This window comes from Callithrix jacchus, chromosome 19 (genome assembly GCF_049354715.1).
Source record: "Callithrix jacchus isolate 240 chromosome 19, calJac240_pri, whole genome shotgun sequence".
In the NCBI taxonomy this organism is placed as follows: Eukaryota; Metazoa; Chordata; class Mammalia; order Primates; family Cebidae; genus Callithrix; species Callithrix jacchus.
The window spans coordinates 32416579-32443114 of NC_133520.1; the positions used below are offsets into that span (position 1 = coordinate 32416579).

The window sequence follows — 26536 nt, forward strand, 5'->3', positions numbered from 1 at the left end:
AGGGAGAGAAACGATGCTACAGTGAACCAGTCAAGGGCTATATAAAACAAACTTGTATTTCTGGCTACTTGTCTGCCTCCTCCATTTGAGACAAAACAAACAAAAAAATCTAAGAGGAAATACGGATGAAGAAATGAATTAAACCAGGGGTTCTTACCCTTTTTTGGGTGATGAATTCCTACAGGAATCTGAGAAAAGGTATGTACATCTTCCCCAGAAAAATATTCACATAATATTTTGCATGTAACATCAGGGGAATGTAGATTTCTTGAAAACTATTTACGGACCCAAGGTAAAGAGCCACTGAATTAAGCCAAATCTGGTTTAGCCTGCCCTTAGCAGCAGCTTAAAATTCTGAGATGATCTGCCACTGGGAAAAAGGAGGGAAGGGAAGGGGAAAAAATGCTGCAGTTAAATGAAGTCAAGGGCTATACAAAGCAAGGCCACGAAGCAAGCCAGACAGTGCTCTCAGTGTGTCCTTACCTGTCAAGGGCTGGCTGAGTTCCGCCTGCACTTTACCCTTCGCTGATCCTTCCAGAGGTAAACCTCTGTCCCCTTTGTAGAGTTTCGGTTTAAATGGAGAATCTTTCTCTTTACCTTTTGATCCTTTAGGCCGGCCTGCTTGCTTCTTCTTGGATTTGCCATCCCCCTTCACACCCAGTAATGGATGGACTTCTGTAGGACAGATAGGCATGGAAAGGAATCCACATGACACCAGTCCCATCACCCCAACCACAACTTTGTTGAGCAAAGAATGTTGCTTTGTGTCCCAGGTTAATCAATAAAGAGAAAGGTCTGTCTTATTTCTGTAACTACGAAAGAATGACCATTAAATGAGAAGTAGTTGCTTGGCCAAAGGCACACAGGGCCTTTATCAAGCTTGTCCAACCTGTGACCCACAGGCTACATGTGGGGCCCAGGAGGGCTTTGAATGCAGCCCAGCACAAATTCATAAATTTTCTTAAAATATTATGAATTTTTTTTTGCAATTTTTAAAAATTCTCATCAGCTATCATTAGTTAGTGTATTTTATATGAGGCCCAAGATAATTATTCTTCCAATGTGGCCCAGGGTTAAGTCAAAAGACTGAACATTCCTGGCTTATGTGTTCATGCCAAGCCACAGTCACTCTAAATTGAACAAGAAATTGAAATATGCATTGATACTATCAAATCAAGCAAGAATAAGAAGGAACACACACACACACACACACACACACACACACACAGAGGCATGTGACAGCAGAAAGGGAATGGGCTTTGGAACCAGACAGACTAGAGTGAGAATCCTGACTCCACCACTTGCTGTGAGACTTTGGGCCAGTTACAGAACCTCTTACACATAACCTAAGCCTAAATTTTCTCCTTTAAAAAGCAGATAATTCCACTAGAGACTTTTAAGATAGAGAAAAAAAAGCAGGTAAAACAACGTGCAGTTGATATAAGAGTCAGCAATGGTATACAGACCCAACAGTGTCTGAAACAGAATAGACACCCAATTCAATAGCATCAGGAAAATATGTAGCTGCAAAATGTGATCTGCAGTTGGCTAAAAGAGAAGAAGGGCTAGGCGCAGTGGTTCACACCTGTAATTCCAGCACTTTGGGAGGCCGAGGTGGGCAGATCACCTGAGGTCAGGAGTTTGAGACCAGCCTGGCCAACATGGCAAAACCCCGTCTCTACTAAAAATACGAAAATTAGCTGGGCGTGGTGGTGCATGCCTGTAGTCCCAGCTTCTAGGGAGGCTGAGGCAGGAGAACTGATTGAACCCTGGAGGCAGAGGTTGCAGTGAGCCGAGATCATCTCACTGCACTGTAGCCTGGACAAACAGAGTTTTTTGTTTGTCTCCAAAAACAAAAAAACGGGGGGGCGGGGGGGAAGGAAGATGCTCAATAGTAAACACACCACATCTCCATCTATCTCTACCGATCCCAAAACGTGATAATAAAGACTTCCCAAGTTAGACTATAAAATTTTGCCGAGGCCGGGCACAGCAGCTCACACCTGTAATCCCAGCACTTTGGGAGGCCAAGGTAGGTGGATCACAAGGTCAAGCAATCGAGACCATCCTGGCCAACATGGTGAAACCCCGTCTCTACTAAAAATACAAAAAAATTAGCCAGGCGTGGTGGCATGCACCTGTGGTCCCAGCTACTCGGGAGGCTGAGGCGGTAGAATCACTTGAACCCAGGAGGCGGAGGTTGCAGTGAGCTGAGATTGCACCACTGCACTCCAGCCTGGTGACAGAGCAAGACTCCATCTCAAAAAAAAAATACATTTTGCCAAGAACGAAATGATTGTCCAAGTCTAACCAGTACTTTACACCTAATAAAACCACTTTTTGGGGAAAAATTTAAAAGAAGAATGGTATAATAAACTCAGCCTCTGGTCAGAAGAACTAAGTGCACATCTTAGGCAAAGTACTGAAGGGCAGAATTTCTCCATGTTGAGAGAGAAGTGAACATAGACGCAATTACAAAGTGGCAAAGCACTATAAAATAGACTCATGGGAAAATTTCTTTAAGGTAAAATCGCTCAAACAGGAAATTACCAGATTAAGCTGGGGAGTAGAGAGCGGCATCTGCCAGGCCAGAGGAACAAGATACAGCTCTTACCATCATTTGGTACTCCTTGAAGTTCTATATTGGTTGTTTTGGGTTTCTTCTTAGGTGGCTGGGACCCATCAGCTGAGGACTGCCTCTTCTTCTCTGAACTAGCCCCTTCATCCATCAAGGAGGTTTGGACTGCATCCGGTGGGGGGCCATAAGGATTTTCTTCTGGGTCTTCTACCTCAGGAGCAATGGGTAAATACAATAGAGCCTTTGAATCTTCCAGCTCTTCATCACTATTTGGAGCAGGACCAGACAAGGGATTGGAAAAAAGAGGAGACAGTTGCTTAAACCATGAGCCCTTCCTCTATCACCTTAAGCATAAGGAACAGATATGGATCTAGAACTTGAAGAAACCCAAGATGAATAAAAGGGAATCAGACAATGTAATTGAGAACATTGATGATAAAAATAAACAGGATAAATGATTATTTTGGTTCCTTAAAATTCTCTATCAGGGAGAAGTGAAGGGAAAACAGGCCTAGAGAAGAAAGACTACATTATATTCTTATACATCAAATGAGCTATCTCTTTTAGTTAATAAGCAGACGGAACTGAAGGGACAGCCAGGGGAACTGTGGAGTACTCCCCAAGAGACCAGTGGCAGCAGCAGCAGCCAAGGTGCCCAGCCTTCCAGACCAGCTCACCTGCTACAGAAGGCAGCGATAGGGTCCACGCTGGTGACATCCACTTCTTCATCTTCTGCAGCATCAGCCCCTGCAGGAAAGAAACACAGGAGGTGGTTGAGAAGTGAAAAACTGCTTTTTATTTGCAGCTTAAAGGTTTTCAAAAGCTGAAGTTCCAGAGAAACAGAGGAAAACCAAACAGTTCACTTTAATCATTTAACAACTATGTGCTGGATTTCCAGTCTATGCTAGGCACTGAAAATAGTGCAATGACCCAGAAAAAGTTGGGAACAGCTCTTCAGTAGAAGCTTCATAGTCTAACTGGGGAGACAGAAAGAAACAGTTTCAATTTAATACAGTCATGGTATGTGTAATGTAGTCAGCATATGGGAAGGAGGAACAATTTATGTGGAAATCTGGGAAGGTTTGACAGAACATAAACCTATAATCTAGAACATTCTGCTTCCCTGAAGGTCCTCCTAAACACATTAGGCATGCAGGTTATCTAATATTACAAAAGTGAGGACTAGCACTTTCAAACTAAAGAGCACGAACCTCACTTCCAGTCCCCTTGTTCCTGGCACCATCAAGTGACTTAGAAGTCAATAATTACTCACTGACAATTGGGCATCCTAAGCATTCACCCGCACAAACCTTACTATGTTATAAAGCCCTATGTTAGACCACATGGGGATAAAAAGTCAAATCTGAATTCTCAAGGAGCTCCTACCTAGAAATTAAGAGATAAAATCACAGTCATAATCATAATAGAAATTAACATCTTAGTGCTTATTATGGCCCAGGCATATACTAAGTGCTTTACATGAATATTTCACTTACTCCCCACAACCCTAAAAAACAGGTACTGTTATTACCCCTATCTTATACATGAGGAAATTCAGTTTAAGTAGTATTTTGCCCAAGGCAGTCTGACTTCAGAGCCCAGGCTGTTAACCCTTCTCTTACTGACAAAGGAGTGACAGAATACGTGAGACAAGCTGAGCACTCTTAGCACAGTGACTTATTCGCTAGGTGCTGCATGTACATCCTCACTTAGTCATCTGTAATTAATCAGGAAATATACAATGATATGTTAAGACAGCTGCTTGAGCCCTGGCAATACCCATATAAGCCATTAGTTAACACCTTATAAATTAAGGCTCTCTAAATACTGTGGAGACTGTGTAAGCTTAAAGAAAAACAGGGGCCAGGCACAGTGGTTCATAGGCTAGGCACAGTAGCTCACATCTGTAATGCCAGCACTTTGGGAGGCCAAGGCGGGCAGATTACCTGAGGTCAGGAGTTCCAGACCAGCCTGGCCAACATGATGAAACCCTGTCTCTACTAAAAATACAAAAAAATTAGCCAGGCGTGGTGGCAGGTGCTTGCAATCCCAGCTACTAAGGCAGGAGAATCACTTGAACCTGGGAGGTGAAGGTTGCAGTGAGCCAAGATTGCGCCATTGTACTACAGCCTAGGCAACAAGAGCAAAACTCCATCTCAAAAGAAAAAACAGAAAGTGGGGCAGGGGGGCCATTTTAGACAAAGTGCTGAAATAAATTTACAACACAAATGAAGAATATTAAGTAAAATCTTAAAGGATTTCCCTTTAAGAAATCCTATCTGCAATTGAGAAATATTACCTGTCTGCTCAGGCTCACTCTTATCTTCATCTTCAATATCAAATTCTGATTCTCTTTCTTCATATTCTACATTTTCATCCAATTCTTTGAAGTCTGGAGCAAATGCACTCCAGTTTTCCTATACAACAAAATATACTACTTAACCATATGTGAAAGCAATAATCTGTAATCCACACATTAATGATAAAATGAAAGATCTGAGCATGAAAGGAATTCACAATTCTTAAATTTGGCAGGTAAGAAAAAAAGAGTATCTATAGGTTTTACTAGCTTAGGTATTTCCTATCTTAAACATTCTAAGTTATTCACTGTAGCTCTTTTGAATCACTGCCTTCCTTACTTGCTTTAAGAATTTTGAGGTAAAATGTTAAATTTTCTTATAAGTACACTGATTATAAACATAGTTTAAAGGTGTTCAAAGTAAAATTAAGATGTAAAACAGAAATTGAGCTAAAAGTAAGAAAAGCAAAAGAAAAACATATCTCAAATAAGCAACAGAAAAATGCAACAGAAAGTTCACTAGAGGCTAGTGAACTTTTAGTATGGTGGCTCACCCCCGTAATCCCTTGTGATACGCCCACCGTGGGAGGCCAAGGTGGACGGATCACAAGATCAAGAGATCGAGATCATCCTGGCCAACATGGTGAAACTCTGTCTCTACTAAAAATGCCAAAATAAGCTGGGCGTGGTGGCACACACCTGTAGTCCCAGCTACTCAGGAGGCTGAGGCAGAAGAATCACCTGAACCCAAGAGGCAGAGGCTGCAGTGAGCCGAGATTGTATCACTGCACTCCAGCCTGGTGACAGAGTGAGATTCTATCTCAAAAAAAAAAAAAAAAAAAAGTTCAGTAGAGTTTCTCCCAGAAAAGATCTAGAAAACCAACTTGGGACCAAGACCTTCCCACCGAAATAAAGTGCAACTAGATGCACTGAACCTATTTAATTAGGTTGTGAGATTCATATGCAAAAGAAAATAAATGAAGTAATTTTTAGCTTTCTATGTATAAGGTTCTTTGATAAGAAGAAGGGGTATCTAGTTTCAAAGCAAGTAAACTAGAATACTTACTACTTGATTCTGTGCCCAGATAGATACCACTCCACTAGAAATAGATGCTATTATGGGTCGAACAGGATGCCACTAAATTTTAGTGAAGGAAAGAAAAATAGGTTGTAAGAAAAGATTCCAGATTTTCTGGATTATGTGACTAATAAGCAATGTCCTAATGTGCTTACAGCGACATCCAAGAGGAGTTCTCCTCTTGTCCCATGAAGAATCTTCACCAGGTTGCCAATGCTCTTCTCCCAGATGTACAGGGCATGCTGCCGGGCAGAACCTGCCACTATGTATTCTCCATCCCCAGAGAAACAACATTTCTTCCATGGGGTCCTAAAAGACAAGGAAAGTAGCAAGGAGAGCTGGAACTCAAGCCCAGGTCATCAGTGATCACATACTCTTCTAGGTTGTGATACATACCTATTCACCAAATCCTGCAATTTCTGCATAGGTTCAGGCTCTCCATCTCTTCCACATGTTAAGATTTCTCTGCCATCATAAACTCTGATTATTCGATCTGCTGTGTTAATTAAAAAGCAACTATAGGAAGGATAAAAATATCAACACCAGAGGTCAGAAATCTGTTCCACAAAATGACTAATAAACTGGGGAAGAACTGAGAAAAAAAATCTAAGTAATAGACTAGAATATTTACATATCTACTTGTCATCTTCCAAACCAAAATATAATTTGAAGTGAGAGTATGTTTTATACTTCCTGTGCAGCCCTGAACCCAAAATATACGAACTGTCAGTATTAACTAAGTTCCAAGACCTCTATACTGAAACCAGCTTGCTACATTCACAAGTTTATTGTAAAACAGATATAAATACTTCATTTCTCTAATCTGTTTTATTCTTTGAAATCAGGTAATAAGCTAAATATGTCATATTAAAACATCGTTTTTACTGCAATGACATTAGAAATCTTAAAAATTATATATTAGTTATTTCACTTTCTTACAGACTTCACTGACTATAACCTTTTCATAATTCAAGAGAATTCTGAACATTAATATCCTCTATGTCAGCTGTCCCCAACGTTTTTGGCATCAGGGACTGGCTCTGTGGAAGACAATTTTTCCATGGACTAGGCTGGCAGGAGGGTTATGGTTTCAGGATGAAACTCTTCCACCTAAGATCATCAGGCATTAGATTCTCATAAGAAGCATACAATGAGAGATCCCTCAAATATGCAATTTAAAATAGGGTTCTTGCTCCTATGAGAATCTAATACTGTAGTGCTCACCTTCTCATGTGCAGCACAGTTCCTAACAGGCCAGTACTGGTCCGTGGCCCAGGGCTGGGGACCGCTGCTCTAAGCCATGCATGCGTGTCCCCAACAAACTAGGAGGGCTATTACCTCTTACTGACAACTTATTTCTTATTTCTGTTGATATATTCTACTTTTAACTAGGTAGCCAAACTTACCAGAATAACATCCAAAATTAAAAGGGTAAATTCAGTTAATTCAGAACTCATGTCATCAAATGTGAATTTGATGACATGAGTTCTGATGATAATAATAGTTAATATATACCCAGTGCTTATTACATTCCAGGCATTTTGCTTCTAAGCACTGACCATTTACTTATCTTTTCTATAAAGTAACTGCCTGATGACCTCCAGATAAGGAAGATGTAACTACTGCAGGAAATGTTATGAACTCAAAAACCAGATATTGTGAGTTTCTAACAACTTTAAGTACATGTTTTTTTTTAAGTATAATATACATGAAAACTGCACATTTCCATGTATTTTTGCACTCTACTCACTGTTAAAACTGTCCCTAAAAAGGCAAGATTTCACTCACCTCCCCTTCCGGGCAAACTCAATTGACTTAATGGCTGTGGTATTGCTTGTTCCAGTTGTTACTCTGAAGGAAGCAACAAGATCCTGAGAGTCTGTTTTTAGAACCAAAATCTGAAGTTTAAAGGAGGAGGGAAATGAGTAAGTGTTCCAATAACTAACAGTAATTAGATCTGGCTTGTTTCTAAAATTACACAGAGACTGGATAAAAATGCAAATGTCTCTATTCCCATATATTTAACCTGATTAACTGGTATTGCTGTTTTGCTTCCTTAAAGAAAATCTATTCTTAAAATATGATGCTTAGCATTATTCACAATAGCCAAAATGTAGAAGCAACCTGAGCAACCACTGACAGATGAGCCATATAAACAAAAGTGGTATATATATATAAAATAGAGTATTACTGAGCCTATAACACTCAATAATATTAAAAGGAAGAACATTCTGACATGGATGAAACTTGAGGATATTAAACTAAGTGAAATAAGCCAGTCACAAAAGGGTAAATACTATATGATTCCCCTTATATGAGGTACCTAGAGTAGTCAAATTCATAAAGACATAGGGGTAGAAGGGAAATGGGAAATTATTATTCAGTAGGTACAGAATTCCAGTTTTACAAGATGAGAAGATTTCTAAAGATAGATGGAGGTGAATATTGCACGATAAAGTGAACGCACTTTAATGCCACTGAACTGTACAGTTAAATATGGCTGAAACGGTAAAATTTATGTTGTGTGTATTTTATCACACAAAAAAAATGTATGCTGTGTGTGTATTATCACAATTTTTTAAAAACTGCCTTTCTAAGGCTAGGTGTGGCAGCTCACACCTGTAATTCCAGCACTTTGGGAGGCTGAGGTGAGTGGATCACTTGAGGTCAGGAGTAATCCCAGCTACTCGGGAGGCTGAGGCAGGAGAATCTCTTAAACCCGGGAGATGGAGATTGTAGTGAGCTGAGATCATGCACTGCACTCCATCCTGGGCAAGAGTGAGACTCCGTCTCAAAACAAAACAAAACAAAAAAAATAAAAAACAAAAAAGATTGCCTTTCTAAAATAGGCATAAAATTATGCTAGCCCATGTGACCCTGTCAAAAAATGAAAATAAGTCAAGATGCTCAATGGAACTATTCTAAGCCTGAAAAGAACCTTTAAAGGTCACCTAACCTGACTTCTTATTCCACAGAACAAACACCTTCTACTACAATGTATTCCAGAGAAAAGGCCTACACATTCCAAAAGGCAAGGGCAGAAGTTTAACAAAAAGGGAAAAGGAGGATAATAAGTCTCAGTACTATAAGTTAAGCAGGCCTGAATTATACAATCTTTTTTTTTTTTTGAGATGGAGTCTTGCTCTGTCACCCAGACTGTGGAGTGCAGTAACACAATCTCAGCTCCCTGCAACCTCTGCCTCCTGGGTTTAGGCAATTCTCTGCCTCAGCCTCCCAAGTAGCTGTGATTACAGAAACATGCCACCATGCCTGACTAATTTTTGTATTTTTAGTAGAGATGGCATTTCACTACCTTGGCCAGGCTGGTCTTGAACTCCTGAACTCGTGATCCACTTGCCTCGGCCTCCCAAAGTGCTGGGATTATAGGCGTGAGCCACTACACCCGGCCAATTATACAATCTTTCATAAAACCAGGTATTAAGACATTTTGATTAGCAGTGCTCCAGTTGATTACATGACATTTAAATTTTATAATTTCATAATGGCCCTTCATTACTAGCATCCAGTAAAGGTCTTTCCATGGTTTTCTAGGTCAAATAATCTCTGACCACTCTAAATCCAAAGAACAAACATTCTTATTAAGGGATAGAAAAAAATAAGTCTACATTTGCTGCAGAAAGGAGCCATGGTTAGTCCAAGAATAAAACAAAAATTCAAAGGAAACGAAACAAGTAAACATTAAACGGGCCAACGCAGAAGATCCCTGATTTCTCAGCTTCTAGACTCACCTTGCCTTTTGCGTTTCCTGTATAAATATATTCCCCTCGCCTATCAAAAGATGCCACCACGTTCAAATCGGAGTCATCGTCCACCGGCAGAACAACATGTTTGGAATCTGAAAGGGTCAACATGACAGGAGCAGATTTCATGGGACACACGAGAACCTTGTTCCTGTTTAAAAATATGAACAGTACGTTGGCCGTTGCTTTGGTATCAGCAGGCTGATTCCCTGTCTTTTTTCCTGAACCCTTTCCATGCCCTCAACAACTCTCCCAGCCCAAGCAAATGTGAAACAGTGAAAAAGCATAAAATCGACATATCTAGTAACAGGGCAAAGACTAGTAAACTTAGTCCTGATGAAATACAATGTAATCATTAAAAGAAAATTTAAGTAATAAACTACTAAAACATGAAATAAAGGGGTAAAATAAAATACTGATTATAAATGCATATTTATGTATATTTAATATGTATTGAACTATGAGGCTCTATTCAGTAAGATGTATACTTAAAGAGAACTCAACTGAGAGAGAACCCAGAGAAATGAATAGTTATGCCTAGGTGACAGAATGGTGAGTAACTCTTTTTTTATTTTCATTTATTTTTCTTTTTGTAACTCTTTTTTTAAAATGTAGTTTTAATATTGAACTGTTTCCTCCACTAAAGAAATCCAAATAATGAAGGAGGAAAAAGCCCCTCCCACAGCAAGGCCCAATTATTTTTATGCCCACCTTTGCCCATTCTTAAAGTCTTAATATTGGTCAGTTTTTAATTATATAATATACTCTCCTTAAAATGTATTCAGTAGGCCAGGCACAGTGGCTCATGCCTGTCATCCCAGCACTTTGGGAGGCTGAGGCAGGTGGGTCACTTGACCAGACTGGCCAACATGGTGAAACCCTGTCTCTACTAAAAATACAAAAATCGACCAGGTGTGGCAGCAGGTGCCTGTAATCCTAGCTGCTCGGGAGGCTGAAGCAGGAGAATCACTTGAACCCAGATGGCAGAGGCCGTAGTGAGCCCAGACTGTGCCACTGTACTCCATCCAGCATTGCAGTGAGACTCCATCTCAAAAAAGTTAAAATAAAAAGAAAAAAAAAAAAATGTGTTTAGGGCCCCGGGCACCATGGCTCACACCTGTAATCCCAGCACTTTGGGAGGCCGAGGCAGGTGGATCACGAGGTCAGGTAAAACTAGCCTTGCCAACATGGGTAAACTCCATCTCTACTAAAAATACAAAAATTAGCCAGGCAAGGTGGCATGTGCCTGTAGTCTCAGCTACTCGAGAGACTGAGGCAGAAGAATTGCTTGAACCCAGGAGGCAGAGATTGCAGTGAGCCAAGAACACACCACTGCACCGTCCAGCCTAAGCGACAGAGCGGGACCCTGTCTTAAAAAAAAAATGTATACAGTAGAGCCAACCTAGACAGCAAGGTTATGTTATGTAGAAGGTTTGAAGAGATGTATATTTGCCTTCTAAAACCATAAACTAAAATTGTCACGAGCCCAGAGCTAATCCATATAGAATCAGATCCCGCCCCAGGAGAGAAATAGCTTAAACATACTGATCTCGTGGATGATATTGGACTTTTAAGATGGGTGAAGGGAATCGAAATCTCTGGTCGCAGTCGCCTGAAAGAACATCCCACTGTGACACTATGTTATCAGTGGAAGCACTCACGAGTTTATGACCATCTCGACTCCAGCTGAGAAGAAAAAAGGGGTAATTTAGCACATTTTCTAAGTGTATCATACCACTCTCCTGGATAAACTGTGTTCACACGCATTGCTACAATTGCACAGGTCAACAATGTTTTTGGTTTTGTTCTACATACACTCAAATCCACAAGCTTTTCCAACTAGGCAATAAATAAAAATGTTTTCATGACATTTTCTTATCTAGTAATGGAAGCTTGTAATATTTCAGGGTAAAACTATAAAGTGACTCAGTGAAATAAAAAACATCTTAGAAGGGTCTAAAATCAGCTGGCCTTTAAGGGTTGATGTATTTGAACTTTCTGAAGTTATCTCAGAAGTAGTACCATCAAGGTATAAACAAAACAAAACAAATGCTAAGTACCTGTTATGTAAAACAATTTAAAAAGGAACTGAGAAAGAATTAATTCCTCCTGCTGCACAGCTAAACACTTTGGACATCATATATAAAACAGACAAAAGAGTTCTGAAAGGTAGACAAAGGACAGGCAAGCCAGAGACTGCAGAACCTGAAAGATGACACAGGAGTGAAATTCCCAAATTTTGTTTTTGCCTCATGTACCCTGTTCTGGGTGAAGGATAAACCAACAACCTGGTAATACCAGTGGGCACACACAAAAAGCTCCAAGAAGAGCTTGCTTTCTCCAGCTAAGGAACCAGGAAAAGACAGCCCAGCAAGACAGAAAACTTTAAGACAATAACCAATCTACTCCAGCCAAACATCACAGAAAAGAACTGCAAATTCCCATCTTAGCCAGGTTCAAGCAGATAGCGTAGACTTCTCCTTTATCCAGGTACAACAAGGCACCCTCCGCACATCACTGGAGCAGTGTCAGAGAAGGCTCCGTTGGGAATCAGACTTGCAGTAATGAGATCACACCACCATGGTGTTGGAGGAGGCAACATAGAGAGAAGGAACAAGGAATTCCTATCCTTCCCAGACAGGTTGATATCAGCAGAGACCTGGTGGAGAGCCTAAACTTCCAATCCAGTCCAGCAGTAATGAGGCCAAGTAAGAAGAAACCTGGACTTTCACCCTCTCTGGCAATAATAATAATGATACTCCATTCCCCTGTGCAGTATCAGAGGAGGCCTGCTAATCTAGAAGATTTACATAAAATCTATAGGCCGGGAGCAGTGGCTCACACCTGTAATCCTAGCACTTTGGGAGGCCAAGGCAGGCAAATCACCTGAGACCAAGAGTTCAAGACTAGCCAGACCAACATGGTAAAACCCCATGTCTACTAAAAATACAAAAAATTAACTGGGCATGGTAATGTGTGCCTGTAGTCAGTCCCAGCTACTCAGGAGGCTGAGGCAGGAAAACCACTTGAACCTGGGAGACAAAAATTGCAGTGAGTCAAGATGGTGCCACCGAGCTCTAGCCTGGGTGATACAGTGAGACTCGGTCTCAAGAAAAAATAAAAAATAAATAAGATCTACAGTCTCATAATACCCAAAGTGCTCAGGTTTGACCTAAAATCACTTGTCAACTCAAAAACAAAGAAAAAATCAATTTGAATAAGAAAAGACAGTCAACAGACACTAATAAAGAGATGACATGTTAGAATTATCTGACAAGAATTACAATGCAGCCATCATAAAAATGCTTCAACAAACAATTATTAACATCCTCAAACACTGGGGGAAAAAAAAAACTCAAAAAATCTCAGCAAAGAAATAAAAGATACAGAGAGGACCCAAATGGGAATTTTGGAACTGAAAAATATAGTAAGATAAATAAACTCAATAGTTGAATTCAGCAGCCAATGGAGAAAAAAAGGGAAAGAATCAGCAAACTGGAAGACGGAATAAAAACTACCCAATCTTAATAGTGAGGAAATAGACTAATATATATACACACACACATACACACACAGAGTAACATATATAATTATATATATAAAATAACATATATACACATTCACACACACACACATACACACACACAGAATCTGTAGAACTATAACGAAAGATCTAATATTCATGTCATCAGAGTCCTGGAAGGCCAGAATACAGACTGGGATGTTAAGGTATTTGAAGAAATAATGGCTGAAATTTTCCTAAATTTGGCAAGAGATATAAAACCTACAGATTCAAAGACATCAACTAAGATGAGCCCAAAGAAATCCACTCCAAGAGATATAGGCAAACTTCTGAAAACTAAAGACAATACATACAAATCTTGAAAGCCGCAAGAGAAAAATCATGCCTTACCTATAGGGGAACAACAATGTGATGACAGAGGATTTCTCATCAGAAACCATGGAGGCCAGAAAGAAGTGGCACATTTTTCAAGTGCTAAAAGAAAGGAACTGTCATCCTACAAGTAAATGGGTAAACTGAGACATGTGTTGCCAGCAGACACACTCTAAAGAATGGCTAAATCATGTCTGGAAAAGATTAAATAAAGAGTTTAGAATATCAGGAAGGAAGAATGAACAATGAAAAGAGTATAAAAATATGGGTAGATAAAATTACTTTTTCTTGGCCGGGCACAGTGGCTCACGTCTGTAATCCCAGCACTTGGGAAGGCCAAGACAGGTGGATGACCTGAGGTCAGGAATTTGAGACCAGCTTGGCCAACATGGTGAAATCCCATCTCTACTAACAATACAAAATTAGCCGGGTGTGATGGCACATGCCTGTAGTCCCAGCTACTGAGGAGGCTGAGGCAGGAGAATCACTTGAACCTGGGAGGCAGAGGTTGCGGTAAGCCGAAATCGCGCCATTGCACTCCAGCCTGAGCAACAAGAGCAAAACTCCATCTCAAAAAAAAGAAAAATATTACTTTTTCTCTTCTTGAGTTTTGATGTTTGAAACATAACATTTTAACAGTCTTATGTGGGTCTCAATGTATGTAGAGCAAACATTTAAGACTATTATACACAAGAAAGGACAAGGGGATGACAGGAAGGTAAGGTTTCTATACTTCACTTAAACTGGTAAAATATTCACCAATACAACTTATCACCAGTAGACTGTAGTAAGTTATAAATGTATGATGTAAAACCTAGTAACCACTAATGCCACACAAGGATATACACTCATAAACACTACAGATAAAGCAAAAGGAACTTTTAAAAACTTGTCCAAGTAACCCACAGGAAGGCAGGAAACAAAAACAGAAAACAAATGGAACAAGTAAAAACCTAACCCAAAACCGATAATTTACCCAGATTTTGAAATCAAGAGGAGAAACTATTAAGAAACTTAGCAGGCAATATCATCTCCATGGTTAAGAACATGGCTCAAAGTCAGACTTCTGCTCAAGCCGAGACGTTACCACCTCCTAGCTGTGTGATTTTAGGCAAGTTACTAAAGTTTTATGCGTTTCCATTTCCTCATCTATAACACAGGAATAAAAACAGTATCTGCCTGCAGAAGGCTGTTGAGAGAATTTAAATTAATACACATGAAATTCTTAGCCTGGCACATAATAAGTACTCAATGCCTGTATATAATAAGTGCTCAAAAAATATTATTTATATCAGAGACAAGATAAATATACTCCCAGACTCAAGACTCCAGGATCAGAGGAAGGCAGGGGTTAAACCAAGGAAGTAAACATAGAGGGATTAAGTTAAAGCCTGCACACAAAAGGACTCTGGTGTCTCTCTTCTACTGGCTCTAGAATACCTATAGTTAGGCAAATAGTGGATCCTTCCAGAGAATGTCAACTCCAACGAGGCCTAAAGGCGTTAACATGCAAAGCTGCACAATAAAAATGGCAATAGCTGGATGGATGATGATGATGCGAGTGTAAAAGGGAAAGTTAAAATTCAAATACACTGTAACAGGAAACCCAATTTCTGAAATTAACAAACCAAGAAAAAGCAATACACGTTATATTATATATATGAAATGAAGGAGCAGAAGAAACAACCCCCCAAATAAGTCCACTGGGAATGGCACGAGACTGGAAGTGAGGAGAAAAAAGGAACAGGTTTCATTGCTATTCTTGTAAGCCTTTCAGCACAATTTGACGACAGAACAAAATGTTAGCTACGATTCCGTTTTCCCTCTAAACTCTTCTGTACTAGGGGGTGGGTGGGTTAAAAAAACCCTACTGCTACTGCACTATAATTTTCGTTTTTTTTCACAGCAAGCTTGTATTTCTGTCATAATGCAGGGAAATCTAACTAAAAATTAAGTTATAAACAAAAGTGAAAACTAAGAAAATAATTTATTCTTCAATTCCAAATTCCATAAGCTTAAAAATTAGGGATTATCATACTTTCTCACAGCTTCTTTCCCAAAGACAGATGGGTCTTTATTGATTCCGTGTGAAGTCTAAAAGATCATTTAGATCTACCTATGGCCCCCATCCAGCGCTTGGATCTCTTCTGCAGCATCCTAAAAAGCAGGGTGGGAAGCTCAGGCAAGAACAGCTCTCAGACAGCTCTCTCCTGGGCAGTCAATCCCATTCATGGCACCTCTGCTTGAGAGCTCTTCTCTACTTGGAGTTAACTTTTGTTTCCCTAAAGCTAACTAACTTCTGTTCACTACCTACTAGTGCTGTTTTGTTTTTTAGGGCTTTTGTTTGTTTTTGAGACAGGGCCTTGCTCTGTCACCCAGTCAGATCTCAGCTCACTGGTTCAAGTGATTCTCCTTCCTCAGGTTCCTGAGTAGCTGGGATTACAGGAGCACATTACCATGCCTGGCTAATTTTTGTATTTTTAGTAGAGACGGGGTTTCACCATGTTGGCCAGGCTGGTCTTGAACTCCTGATCTCAAGTGATCTGGGAGCCTCGGCCTCCCAAAGTGCTGGGATTACAAGCATGAGCCACTGCACCCAGCCAGTACCCACCAGTTCTGCTTCTATATCCTGGGCCAGTTCATCTCTTTCACACATCAACTATAATAGTTGATGTCAGCTATCACGCCTACCCAGAACTTCTCTTGGTAAAATTTAGTCCCTAATATGCTCAAATAAAGAACAGTTAAATAACTATGATGCAGTATACTATGCAATACTCTATAGACACAACTATTTAAAATAATGAGACACAGAAAAATATTTACTATATGCTAAGTGGAAAAAGCAAGCTACAGAACAAAACGTATATTTTTAAAAGACATTATGTGAATATATGTACTAATTTTTTTCTATCTATAAAGAGATACAGATATCTTATAGATAGATCATTCCATACTCTGTAACAGTGGTTACCCCAAGAAGTAGACAAAAGGCTTTCATTTTTTACCTTGCATGTTTATATACTGTTTGAATTTTTAAAAATATTTTTAAATGGCCGGGCGAAGTGGCTCACACCTGTAATCCTAGCACTTTGGGAGGCCAAGGCAGGCGGATCACATGAGGTCAGGAGTTCAAGACCAGCCTGTCCAACATGATGAAATCCTGCCTCTACTAAAAATATAAAAATTAGCCAGGCATGGTGGTTGGCACCTGTAATCCCAGCTACTCAGGAGGCTGAGGCAGGAGAATCGCTTGAACCTGGGAGGCAGAGGTTGCAGTGAGCCAAGATCATGCCATTGCACTGCAGCCTGGGCAACAGAGACTGTCTCAAAAATATATATATATATATTTATTTAAATAATCAAGTATAGAGAGGGGTTGAAAAATCTCTCACTCTATATCCTCTGACTAATAATGCACTTCTGGAAGTCTACTGTAATGACAAATCATAGACCAAATGCCCACTGGGCATCTCAGATGCTTATTGGAACATCTCCCATTCATCCAACAAGTATCTGAATGCTTACTATGTGTCAGGTACAATGCTAGAAGCTAAGAACATAGCAGTGAAATGGCACACAAGGTTCATATTCTCACAGCACCTACCTTGTTACAGGGAAGATACTCTAACACAAATATTTGCAATCAACTACCATGAAAATAATAGGAGACATGCAACCATAATCTCAACTTAACCACTTCCCCCTCAAATCTTCCATTTCTTCAACCAAGCCAGAAACCTAAACATCACCTTAACTTTTCTGCTTCACTCACATCCCAATCTAATTAATGACTGAGTCCTCTTATTTCTACCATGTCTCACATCTAACTTGACTCGTTTCTCACTGCAACATTCATCATCTTCAGCCTACACCACAGCAGTTCTATCTTCACTCACTGTTGCCCCTTCAATCTCTTTTCTACTTGTTGCTCTGAAGATCATCCTAAAACAAAAACCCATCATGTTACTTTCCTGCCAAAATCTTTTAATGACTTCACAGTACATACAAGCTACGGTTCAAATTCATGAGTATGGCTATGAGGTTCTCCATGAGGATCTCTGTTTACCCTAGCTCTTGTCATATCATATTTCCCATTCCACAATCCAGCTACCCTGATACCTGTAGTTCCCCATCGTACCATACTTGTTTCAAGCTGTTATGCCTTTGCCTGTGCAGTGCCCTCTGCTTGGAATATATGTGGCAAACATCTACTTATCTTACAAATGTAAAGTTATAAATTATCTGGCCAGGCACAGTGGCTCACGCCTGTAGTCCTAGCACTTTGGGAGGCTGAGGCAAGTGGATTACCTAAGGTCAGTAGTTCGAGAGCACCATGGCCAACATGGTGAAACCTCATCTCTACTAAAAATACAAAAATTAGCTGGGCATGGTGGTGTGCACCTGTAATTCCAGCTACTCGGGAGGCTGAGGCAGGAGAATTGCTTGAACCCGGGAGGTGGAGGGCAGTTGCAGTGAGCCAAGATCGCGCCATTGCACTCCAGCCTGGGCGACAGAGCAAGACTCCATCTCAAAATAGTTCTCTCATCTATGATGACTTTTCTACCATTATTCCCCTCCATTACAATTGATAACTTCTTTCTTTGCACTTTTACCTCCACTAAATCTCAAGTATAGTTCTTGTATAGGACGTATGAAGCTTTATTACATGTACCTGTATGCAAATCCACCTCTCACTAATCATCAAGAATTTCTCATTTGTTTCTGTGTCCCCAGAGCCTAACATAGCACCTGGTACATAACTCATTGTCAACACCTGCTCAATGAATGAATATATAAGAAAAACTTTAGGCACAAAGACATTCACTAAACATTATGTAATTAAGGAAAATAACCGGAAAACGGTTAAGTAAATTACAGTTTATCTATCAGACAATATATACTCATTAAAAAGTTGTTAAAGGCTACTCAAGAAAAATAAAATGTCTAGACAGTATTAGGAGGGAAAAAGCAAACTACAGAATATAGTGCAACTACAAACTATGCTTTAAAAAATCTTATCTAGAAACTGGGCAGGCATGGTGGCTCACACCTGTACTCCTAGCACTTTGCGAGGCTGAGGAGTAGTATCAACGGAGGACCGATTGATGCCAGGAGTTCAAGATGAACCTGAGCAACACAGCAAAACCCTGTCTCTATAAAAAATTTTTTAAAAATTAGCCAGGCATGGTGGCACACACCTGTAGCTACTTGAGAGGATCACCTGAGCCTGGGATTTCAAGGTTGCAGTGAACTGTGATCATGCCTGTGACTAGCCACTGCACTCCAGTCTGAGCCACAGAGCAAGATCCTGTCTCAACAAAAACAAAACAAAGAAACAATAAAAAAGCTGTAGGTAGAAAGTAGTAGTATCTGGTTACTACAACTACAGAAAATACTAGTTATTTCTATTTTATTTTCCATGATTTTCTAGAATAAGTATATATTACTACGTAACAAAAAAACACATATTTTTAATAGGTAAGAGTTTTTTTTTTTTTTTTTTTTTAAGAGATAAGGTTTATAGTCACCCAGGCACTAGAGTGCAATGGCACAATCATGGCTCATTACAGCCTAGAACTCCTGGGCTCAAGTGATCCTCCCACTTCAGCCTCCTAAGTAGCCAGGATTACAGATGTGATCCATATACCTGGCTAATTTTTTTTACTTTTTGTTCAGATGAGGTCACTATGTTGCCCAGGCTGGTCTCTGGGGCTCAAGGAATCATCTCGTTTCAGCCTCCCAAAGCACTGGGATTATATAGGCATTAGCCAGTGCATCTAGCCAGGAGGTCTAAAATTATATTATGATGATGGTTGCATAACTCTGAATATATAAAAACCTATGAATTGTACACTTTGGGTAAATTTTATGTTATGTGAAATACACATATACACACACACACACACACACACACACCCTCTTAAAGCTGTTAAAAATATGTGTATCTATTTAAATCTTTATTGCAAGAATACAACAAAAAAGAAACACAAAGGCAGTGAAAGGAACCTAAAGGATCATCCAGTCCAGTACTTCCTGGTTTATTAGAAAAAAGTTGTGGCCCAAGCCACCAATACATGACTGGCCAAACTTTACATGATTCATGCCTCCTCCCAATCCAGTGCTTTATAATGCCACTTAGACAAAATGAGACAGAATTTAATTAACCTTGATCTGATTAGGTTCTTTTTTTTGGCCCCAAGTTCATTAAAAAAAAATTCTGGCCCAAAATAAAATCTTCTGAAGCAAATGGTTTCAGAGAGTAAGAGTGAAATCAATGGGAATTTATGTAACAGCAGATTTCAACTGTTTTTACATTTGCCATAAAGCCTTAATAACTATATTTCATTGAAGGAATAGTCATACTTGTGATCACTAAAACTACTGAAATTCAGTAACCTGGACAAAGCTGGACTTAATAACTTCCAAGCTTCTGTCCTAACCAAGACTTTTTAACTCTGAATGAAAAGTTAGTATCACAATGATACTAGAATTACAATCTGAAAATCTCATTTCAGTACCGAGATATTCTCAGCACCTAATACAGATTCAATAATACAATAAATTTATCCCAAGAAAGGTGCTTCAAGGACAGCATGGGCTCAGGATCTATATAAACCATGAGAAACAGAAACTGTATTACTAATGGCTGAATATTTAAAAATCTAAGTACTAAAATATCTACAATGAGATTAGCAAATATATAGTTAGGATTCATTCTCCTAACTTAACTCATATTTAACATATTAATTAAAAAATTTCTTACCATAAAGAACACACTGGATGGATGTGTGCACTAATTATTTTAGCAATGCCTCTTGTCAAGAAATCCCAGATGACAATTCGGCCATCATTACAGCCAACCGCAAGCAGTGTGCCCCACCTGTTAAAGGTGCAAGTCAGAGCCATGCTGATACAATCCAAAGTTCCATCAGCTTCCTAAAAATTGAAACAAATATGAGAGACAGTAACAGCCAGGTATCCAAATTATTTCCTAAAGATTATCATTTGTGATACTTTTATTGAATATAAATTATAAATTATATTGTATACCAAAATAATTTCTCTGTGTCTTATTTCTATTAAAATAGCCAAAATGAAGAAACTTTTATTAAAAATAACCACAGATTCTAGAAACAGATGTGATCAATCCCTTATATCACTGTTATAACTTTGTATAAACTTTCTGGAGGGCAATGGGCAAAATATAACACAAGTATTTAAAATGTCGTATCTATTGATGCAGCCATAATAATTCTGGAAATTTATTCCAAGAAAAAGAATTTAAAACAACAAAAAAACCTGGAACAGCCTATATGCATAACACTAGAGAAGTCAAATTCTTTCATATCAGTATCAAGCAGTTTAAAATAACCACAATGTCTATCCTCAAACATTCAAGTGTTACAAAATAGTTTTACACTTAAAAAAGTAAAGTACACTTATAGCATATATTTTGATTACTATGTAAAAACACTGATCAAAAATGAGAAAAGCACATAAAAAACCTATGATGGTATTGTTTGTAAAAAACCCTTCAGCCCAAGTTTTTCTTTAATTTAAAGGAAAATGAACTGTAAGATTACAGCATCATGATAGGGTTTCTAGCCCACACTTCTTATTTCCTCCAGATCAAAATTATACACTAGTTCCTTATCATAAGAAAAGATATATTATCACACTTAATGCTTTTTGTCAAAACGTAAGGATCAAAAAGCATTTTCTGCTCTAACATCAACACCCAGAAGTTACTACGTTCCTGAAATCACCACAGTACAATACTCTTACCTCTGGATAGTTCTGCCCAAAGGACTCTGCAACAAAGCAAAGAAAGAGTTGATGGAACATGTGCCACACAGCAGGGATCATACAACTCACAAACAGTATACAGCAGTGGCTGACAAAGCGAAAGGGGGATCTGAGGCCCTTTCAGGCACTCCATGAGGCCACACCGATTTTCAAGATCCAGCTAAGATGACTTGTTTACTCTCATTATCTTGAAAGTATACAGATGAGTTTTCCTGAGACTATATGACCTGTGATATTGCAACAGAGCAAGGGCGGAAACAGATGTAAGAAGCCCCCCAACTTCTATTCTGGCCAACATTCAAAAAATTTGTAAAAATGTCAAGACAATGGCATTTTCCTCAATAAATGCTTTTTGTTTTTGAAAACAAAATAACTACTTACATAAACATGTAATGAATTTATTATGGTTATTTCTAAATAATATACTTTAAAAATATTATCTTGGTTTTAACTTCTAAATTGGTAAACACTGGTAGGCAGATATCACCTATATAAACAAAAACTCTTTAGGGGTCCTCAACTTCTTAAAAGTATAATAGGAATCTGATACTAAAAAGTTTGAGAAGTGTTGACATATCCAAGTTAGCAACAGTCTTTCTCCATCACACCCCGTGGGCATTTTAGAATTTATTTCCATATTTACTAATATAAGAGCAAGGTAAGGCAAGAGCCAATTTGTATCAGTCAAATTATCACAATTACTTTCTGATACCCTTATTAAAAGCAGCAATCACACTCCTTCATAATAACAGCATTTAGGTTGCAACAGCATCTGGTAGTTGACTAAACACAAAATTCTCTATTTTTTTTTTGTTTTGGTTTGAGATGGAGTGTCACTCTGACGTCCAAGTTAGAATGCGGTGGTGCCATCTTCACTCATGGCAACATCTGCTTCCTGGGTTCAAGCGCTTCTCCTGCTTCAACCTTTGAAAGCAGCTGGGATTACAGGAACATGCCACCAAGCCTGGCTAATTTTTGTATTTTTAGTAGAGACAAGGTTTCACCATGTTGGCCAGGCTGGTCTCGAACTTCTGACCTCAAGTGATCCGCCTGCCTCAGCCTCCCAAAGTGCTGGCATTACAGGCATGAGCCACTTACACCCAGCCAAGTGCTTACAAATTTTTGTGTAAATATGTTTATATAAGCAAGAAAAGAGATATACAAGGATAAACCCCACTTAAAATATGGGATGGGGAGACTTTCTTCTGTGTGTGTGTATATGTGTGTGTATTTATTTATTTATTTGTTTTGAGACAGAGTTCGAGCTCATCCCACAGGCTGAGTGTAATGGTGCAATCTCCACTCACTGCAACCTCCGCCTAACAGGTTCAAGTGATTCTCCTGCCTCAGCCTCCTGAGTAGCTGGGATTATAGGCACATGCTGCCATGCCCAGCTAATTTTTGTAGAGAGGCGGTTTCACCATGTTGGCCAGGCTGGTCTTGAACTGCTGACCTCAAGTGATCCACCTGCCTCGGCCTCCCAAAGTGCTGGGATTACAGGCATGAGCCACCACACTGGCCTCAACTGCTCATTACTGCTTTCAGCTGTTTTCCCACAGCTCATTCATTTATTGTGGTTACACATTATACACAGTTACTTGTTTGTCTCTACCCTTAGCTCTATTTATTTACAAGGTCAACGTGGTATCTTATTTCAATGTTTTCTAAACAGTAGGACACAATCAACCATAAACGGATAAATTAGTGAGTTGGAAGAATTAGTTTAGTGAGTTGGAAAATTAGATATTTTCAATAGATTAGAAAATATCAGAGGACACTGAACATAACAAGGATTAAGTATAATTCTGAGAAATTTACATGTGTGGGTATGTGTATGTATATATAATAAGCTGTGACAGAATATATATTTCTTGCTGTGATTTGTGATAAAAGTAAGCTTGACAAACAATCTTGTTTAACTATATCTCCAGTGCATGCTGGTGGATACACACCAGGGGCTCAAAAAGTGGTTGCAGAAGTAAAATTAGTATCTTGAGCCACTTGCGTAACCACGTTAAAAATACATGCCTGTAATCCCAGCACTTTGGGAGGCTGACGTTGGCGGATCATGAGATCAGGAGTTCTAGACCACCCTGGCCAACATAGTGAAACCCCATCTCTACTAAAAATGCAACAAATTAGCCAGGCATGGTGGCAGGCACCTGTAATCCCAGCTACTCAGGAGGCTGAGGTAGGAGAATCACTAGAACTCAGGAGGCAGAGGCTGCAGTGAGCTGAGATCACACCACTGCACTCCAGCCTGGGCAATAGAGCAAGACTCCATCTCAAAAGATAAATAAAAATAAATATTCCTTCCTAAGTTCCTCCTAATGAATCTTCTGCATCATTCAAGAAAAGCCTTTTGCAAGACCCTGCTACTCTTTCAAAGTAGTAGTGTTATCACCTTTCTTCCATCCTTCAATTTTTAAAAATAAGGGTCAACCTTTTGCCCTTGTCTCCCACACCATTCTAAAATCATTGTAATCTGGCTTCTGTTCCAGCTGCTGAGGGGTCCCAAGCTGCCAAAGGACTAAACACAGCAACCTATTCTCAGCCCTCAGACTCAACTGCTTTGATTGACTTCTGTGAAGACACCACGCCAATCTGTACTCTCTTCTTCCTCTACATGGAATTATATATGGAAGGCACTTGAAAATGTGCATATCTCAGAGTAAGTACTTTATAACTGTCAGCTAACTTATCATCATCACTGATTCCTCCTCTTAGCCCCTAACTACAGATTGTGTGCTTGGCAATTTTCTTTTCTTCCCCTCCCCATTTTTCCCTTGATCATGTCCTCTATTCACAAGGTTTCAATGAGCCCATCTGTAAGATTACAGATCTCTCCCATAAATCCAAACCTATCTCCTGACCCCTAGACCACACACGACATATCTAAAGTGGTCTTTTCCCAATGTCCTAACACTTTATCAACAGCACCTTTATTTGCTCCCAACATTTTTCATGTCATTCTCTTACTCATCGCCACTATATGTAATCTCTTCTCAAATCTGTCATCCTTACCTCCTCAATGTCTTTTCTATGTCCTAGCTCAGGCCTTCCTTATCACTCATATAATCTAGCCCTCCAAAGTGGTTCTCCAAAACTCAACTCCACATCGCTGTCAGACAAAGCATGCAGGCTCATAGCTCTAACTGAATTACTGCTAAGTCAAAACCCTTGAATGCATCTACCCTACCTTCCCTAAAAAGCCCAAACTTTTCAGCTTAGGCATTCGAGGGCCGACACAAAATAGATGGCACCAACCCCATCTATTTATCCACATCCTCTTTATCCACAACCTGGCCAAGCAGGAAAATTCTTTAGGTCTTCTCTCACTGATGTCTTACATTCCTATTGAGCATCCCTCCCCATATCTTCATACTTCAGCCTGTTGATATTTTACCAACCGTAAAAATCCACTTAAGCCCCGACACTTTGGGAGGCCAAGGTGGATGGACTGCTTGAGGCCAGAAGTTCAAGACCAGGCTGGCCAACATAGTGAAATCCCATCTCTACTAAAAATACAAGAATTAGCCAGGTGTGGCACTGTGCACCTCTAGTACTAGCTATTCAGGAGGATGAGGTATGAGAATCACTTGAACCCAAGAGACAGAGGTTGCAGTGAGCCAATATTGTGCCGCTGCACTCCAGCCTGGGCGACAGAACAAGACTGTCTTAAGAATAAAAATACACTTAAAACTCCAACTCCTCCACAGGTTTTGGGGGTTTGTTTTTCCTGGTTGACTTTCTTCCTTTGCCCCAAAGACATTCACTCTCTCTTCCAAACATTCATAGTAACTGGTAACGACTTTTTCAGGCCTGCCTACATTCTCCATTATACTACAGTTATTTTACATAATCACCTTAAACTCCCTGCTTAATGAAAAGCTCTTTAAGGGCAAAGACCATTTTAAAGTATCTTTGTGGCCCTTTTGCCAATTAACACAACTTCTGATTTTTAATTTAAGAGAAACCTAGAAGGAACAGCGAGTCGTGCAGGTTTTCAGATATCCCTAGGTTACCATGCTAAATGTCACCTATTGAAGTCCAGGAGGAAGGACCTACGGTTTTTAAACAATCTGGACAGGAGGAAATGACTCAAAGTGAGGGTGACAAAAGGCAGTTGCCTCCGTATTTCACACCTCAGTGTTTTACACATGGTCCCTAGTAAAGGACCTTAAACAGGAAGTCAGAATAATTGGATTCCAGTATCAACTATGCCATTTACTTGCTTAGTGCCTAACCATTACCCTCTAAGCCTTTATTCATCTGTTCAATGAGAGGCTCCTACCAGAAGATCTCGAAGTCTCCTACTTAGACATCTCGTTTCTGCAAAAAGATTAACCACTCCAGGAACCCAATTCCCTGACAAGTCTTCAAAGCTTCATCCCAAGCCTCACTTCTTCAAATTCCATCTCCAACAACTCTAGCTCTGCCTGCTCTGGGATACTTTTAGCACCTGCGATCCTTATAATCAAAGCTAAGTCACAAACTTGTCTGTCCCCATAGCTCCATAATTGATATGAAAGTAGCATCGGGAGGGGCAATGCAATCTACTAGGGCAGAAGCTGGGCTTCCTCCTGTTGCTGCTCCACATCAGATGTGCCCAGTGTTTCATCGCAGGACAGTGTCCCTAAGGTTGCAGGCTGACTCCCCTCCCGCCCGCGTTCCCTCCTTTTCGGTACCCAACGCTTCTCTAAAACGCAGCCATAACTCTTCTCACCCAGCAACTCGAGGTTCATCCCTGCGGACTATGCCCGCCTGGTCTTAGCTCCGGCAACAACGCCTTCTCCCCGGCCGGCTTCAGCAACTTGCGTCTAAGTGGTGGGCGCCGCGAGCAGCCTGGCGCAAGCTCCGGAGACTTTCGGACTTAGAAGGCCCCGCGGCTTCCGCTTTCTTCCCCCGCCTTCCTTGTTCGTTTCGGGTGGGCTGCCCAAATATATGCCTGACGAAGAGCAAGGGTAAACTCCTTCGGAAACAATTAATTATTATCTTTGCTGGGGTACAAAAATTTTATTGTCACTAGTGATTTTAAATAGCGCGAGAATTTAAGGCTATTTGCTCCGAGAACATGTAGGTGAGCTAGAAATTCCAGGCATACAGTTAACCTACT

The 26536-nt window shown here is 39.9% G+C and overlaps 1 protein-coding gene across 4 annotated transcripts in view; it reads right to left on the minus strand.

Moving 5' to 3' along the window:
- RBBP5 (RB binding protein 5, histone lysine methyltransferase complex subunit) overlaps positions 1 to 26307 on the minus strand; it is a 33977-nt gene extending 7670 nt beyond the window's left edge. For 2 of the 4 annotated variants that reach the window (XM_002760706.5, XM_035281088.3), the window contains exons 1-13: positions 26147 to 26307; positions 21400 to 21425; positions 20378 to 20550; positions 11262 to 11402; positions 9705 to 9867; positions 7744 to 7853; positions 6352 to 6471; positions 6111 to 6264; positions 5944 to 6015; positions 4878 to 4995; positions 3256 to 3325; positions 2615 to 2844; positions 598 to 675 (exon numbers count right to left, since the gene is read on the minus strand). In XM_002760706.5, coding sequence (XP_002760752.1) covers positions 598 to 675; positions 2615 to 2844; positions 3256 to 3325; positions 4878 to 4995; positions 5944 to 6015; positions 6111 to 6264; positions 6352 to 6471; positions 7744 to 7853; positions 9705 to 9867; positions 11262 to 11402; positions 20378 to 20550; positions 21400 to 21425; positions 26147 to 26165 — 1474 coding nt within the window. In that variant the 5' untranslated portion in view covers positions 26166 to 26307. Of the gene's footprint in view, positions 1 to 483; positions 676 to 2614; positions 2845 to 3255; positions 3326 to 4877; positions 4996 to 5943; positions 6016 to 6110; positions 6265 to 6351; positions 6472 to 7743; positions 7854 to 9704; positions 9868 to 11261; positions 11403 to 20377; positions 20551 to 21399; positions 21426 to 26146 lie in introns of all 4 variants that reach the window. The other 2 variants (XM_008985541.4, XM_002760705.5) reach the window with 1 other exon arrangement.
- Positions 26308 to 26536: the final 229 nt, after the last annotated feature.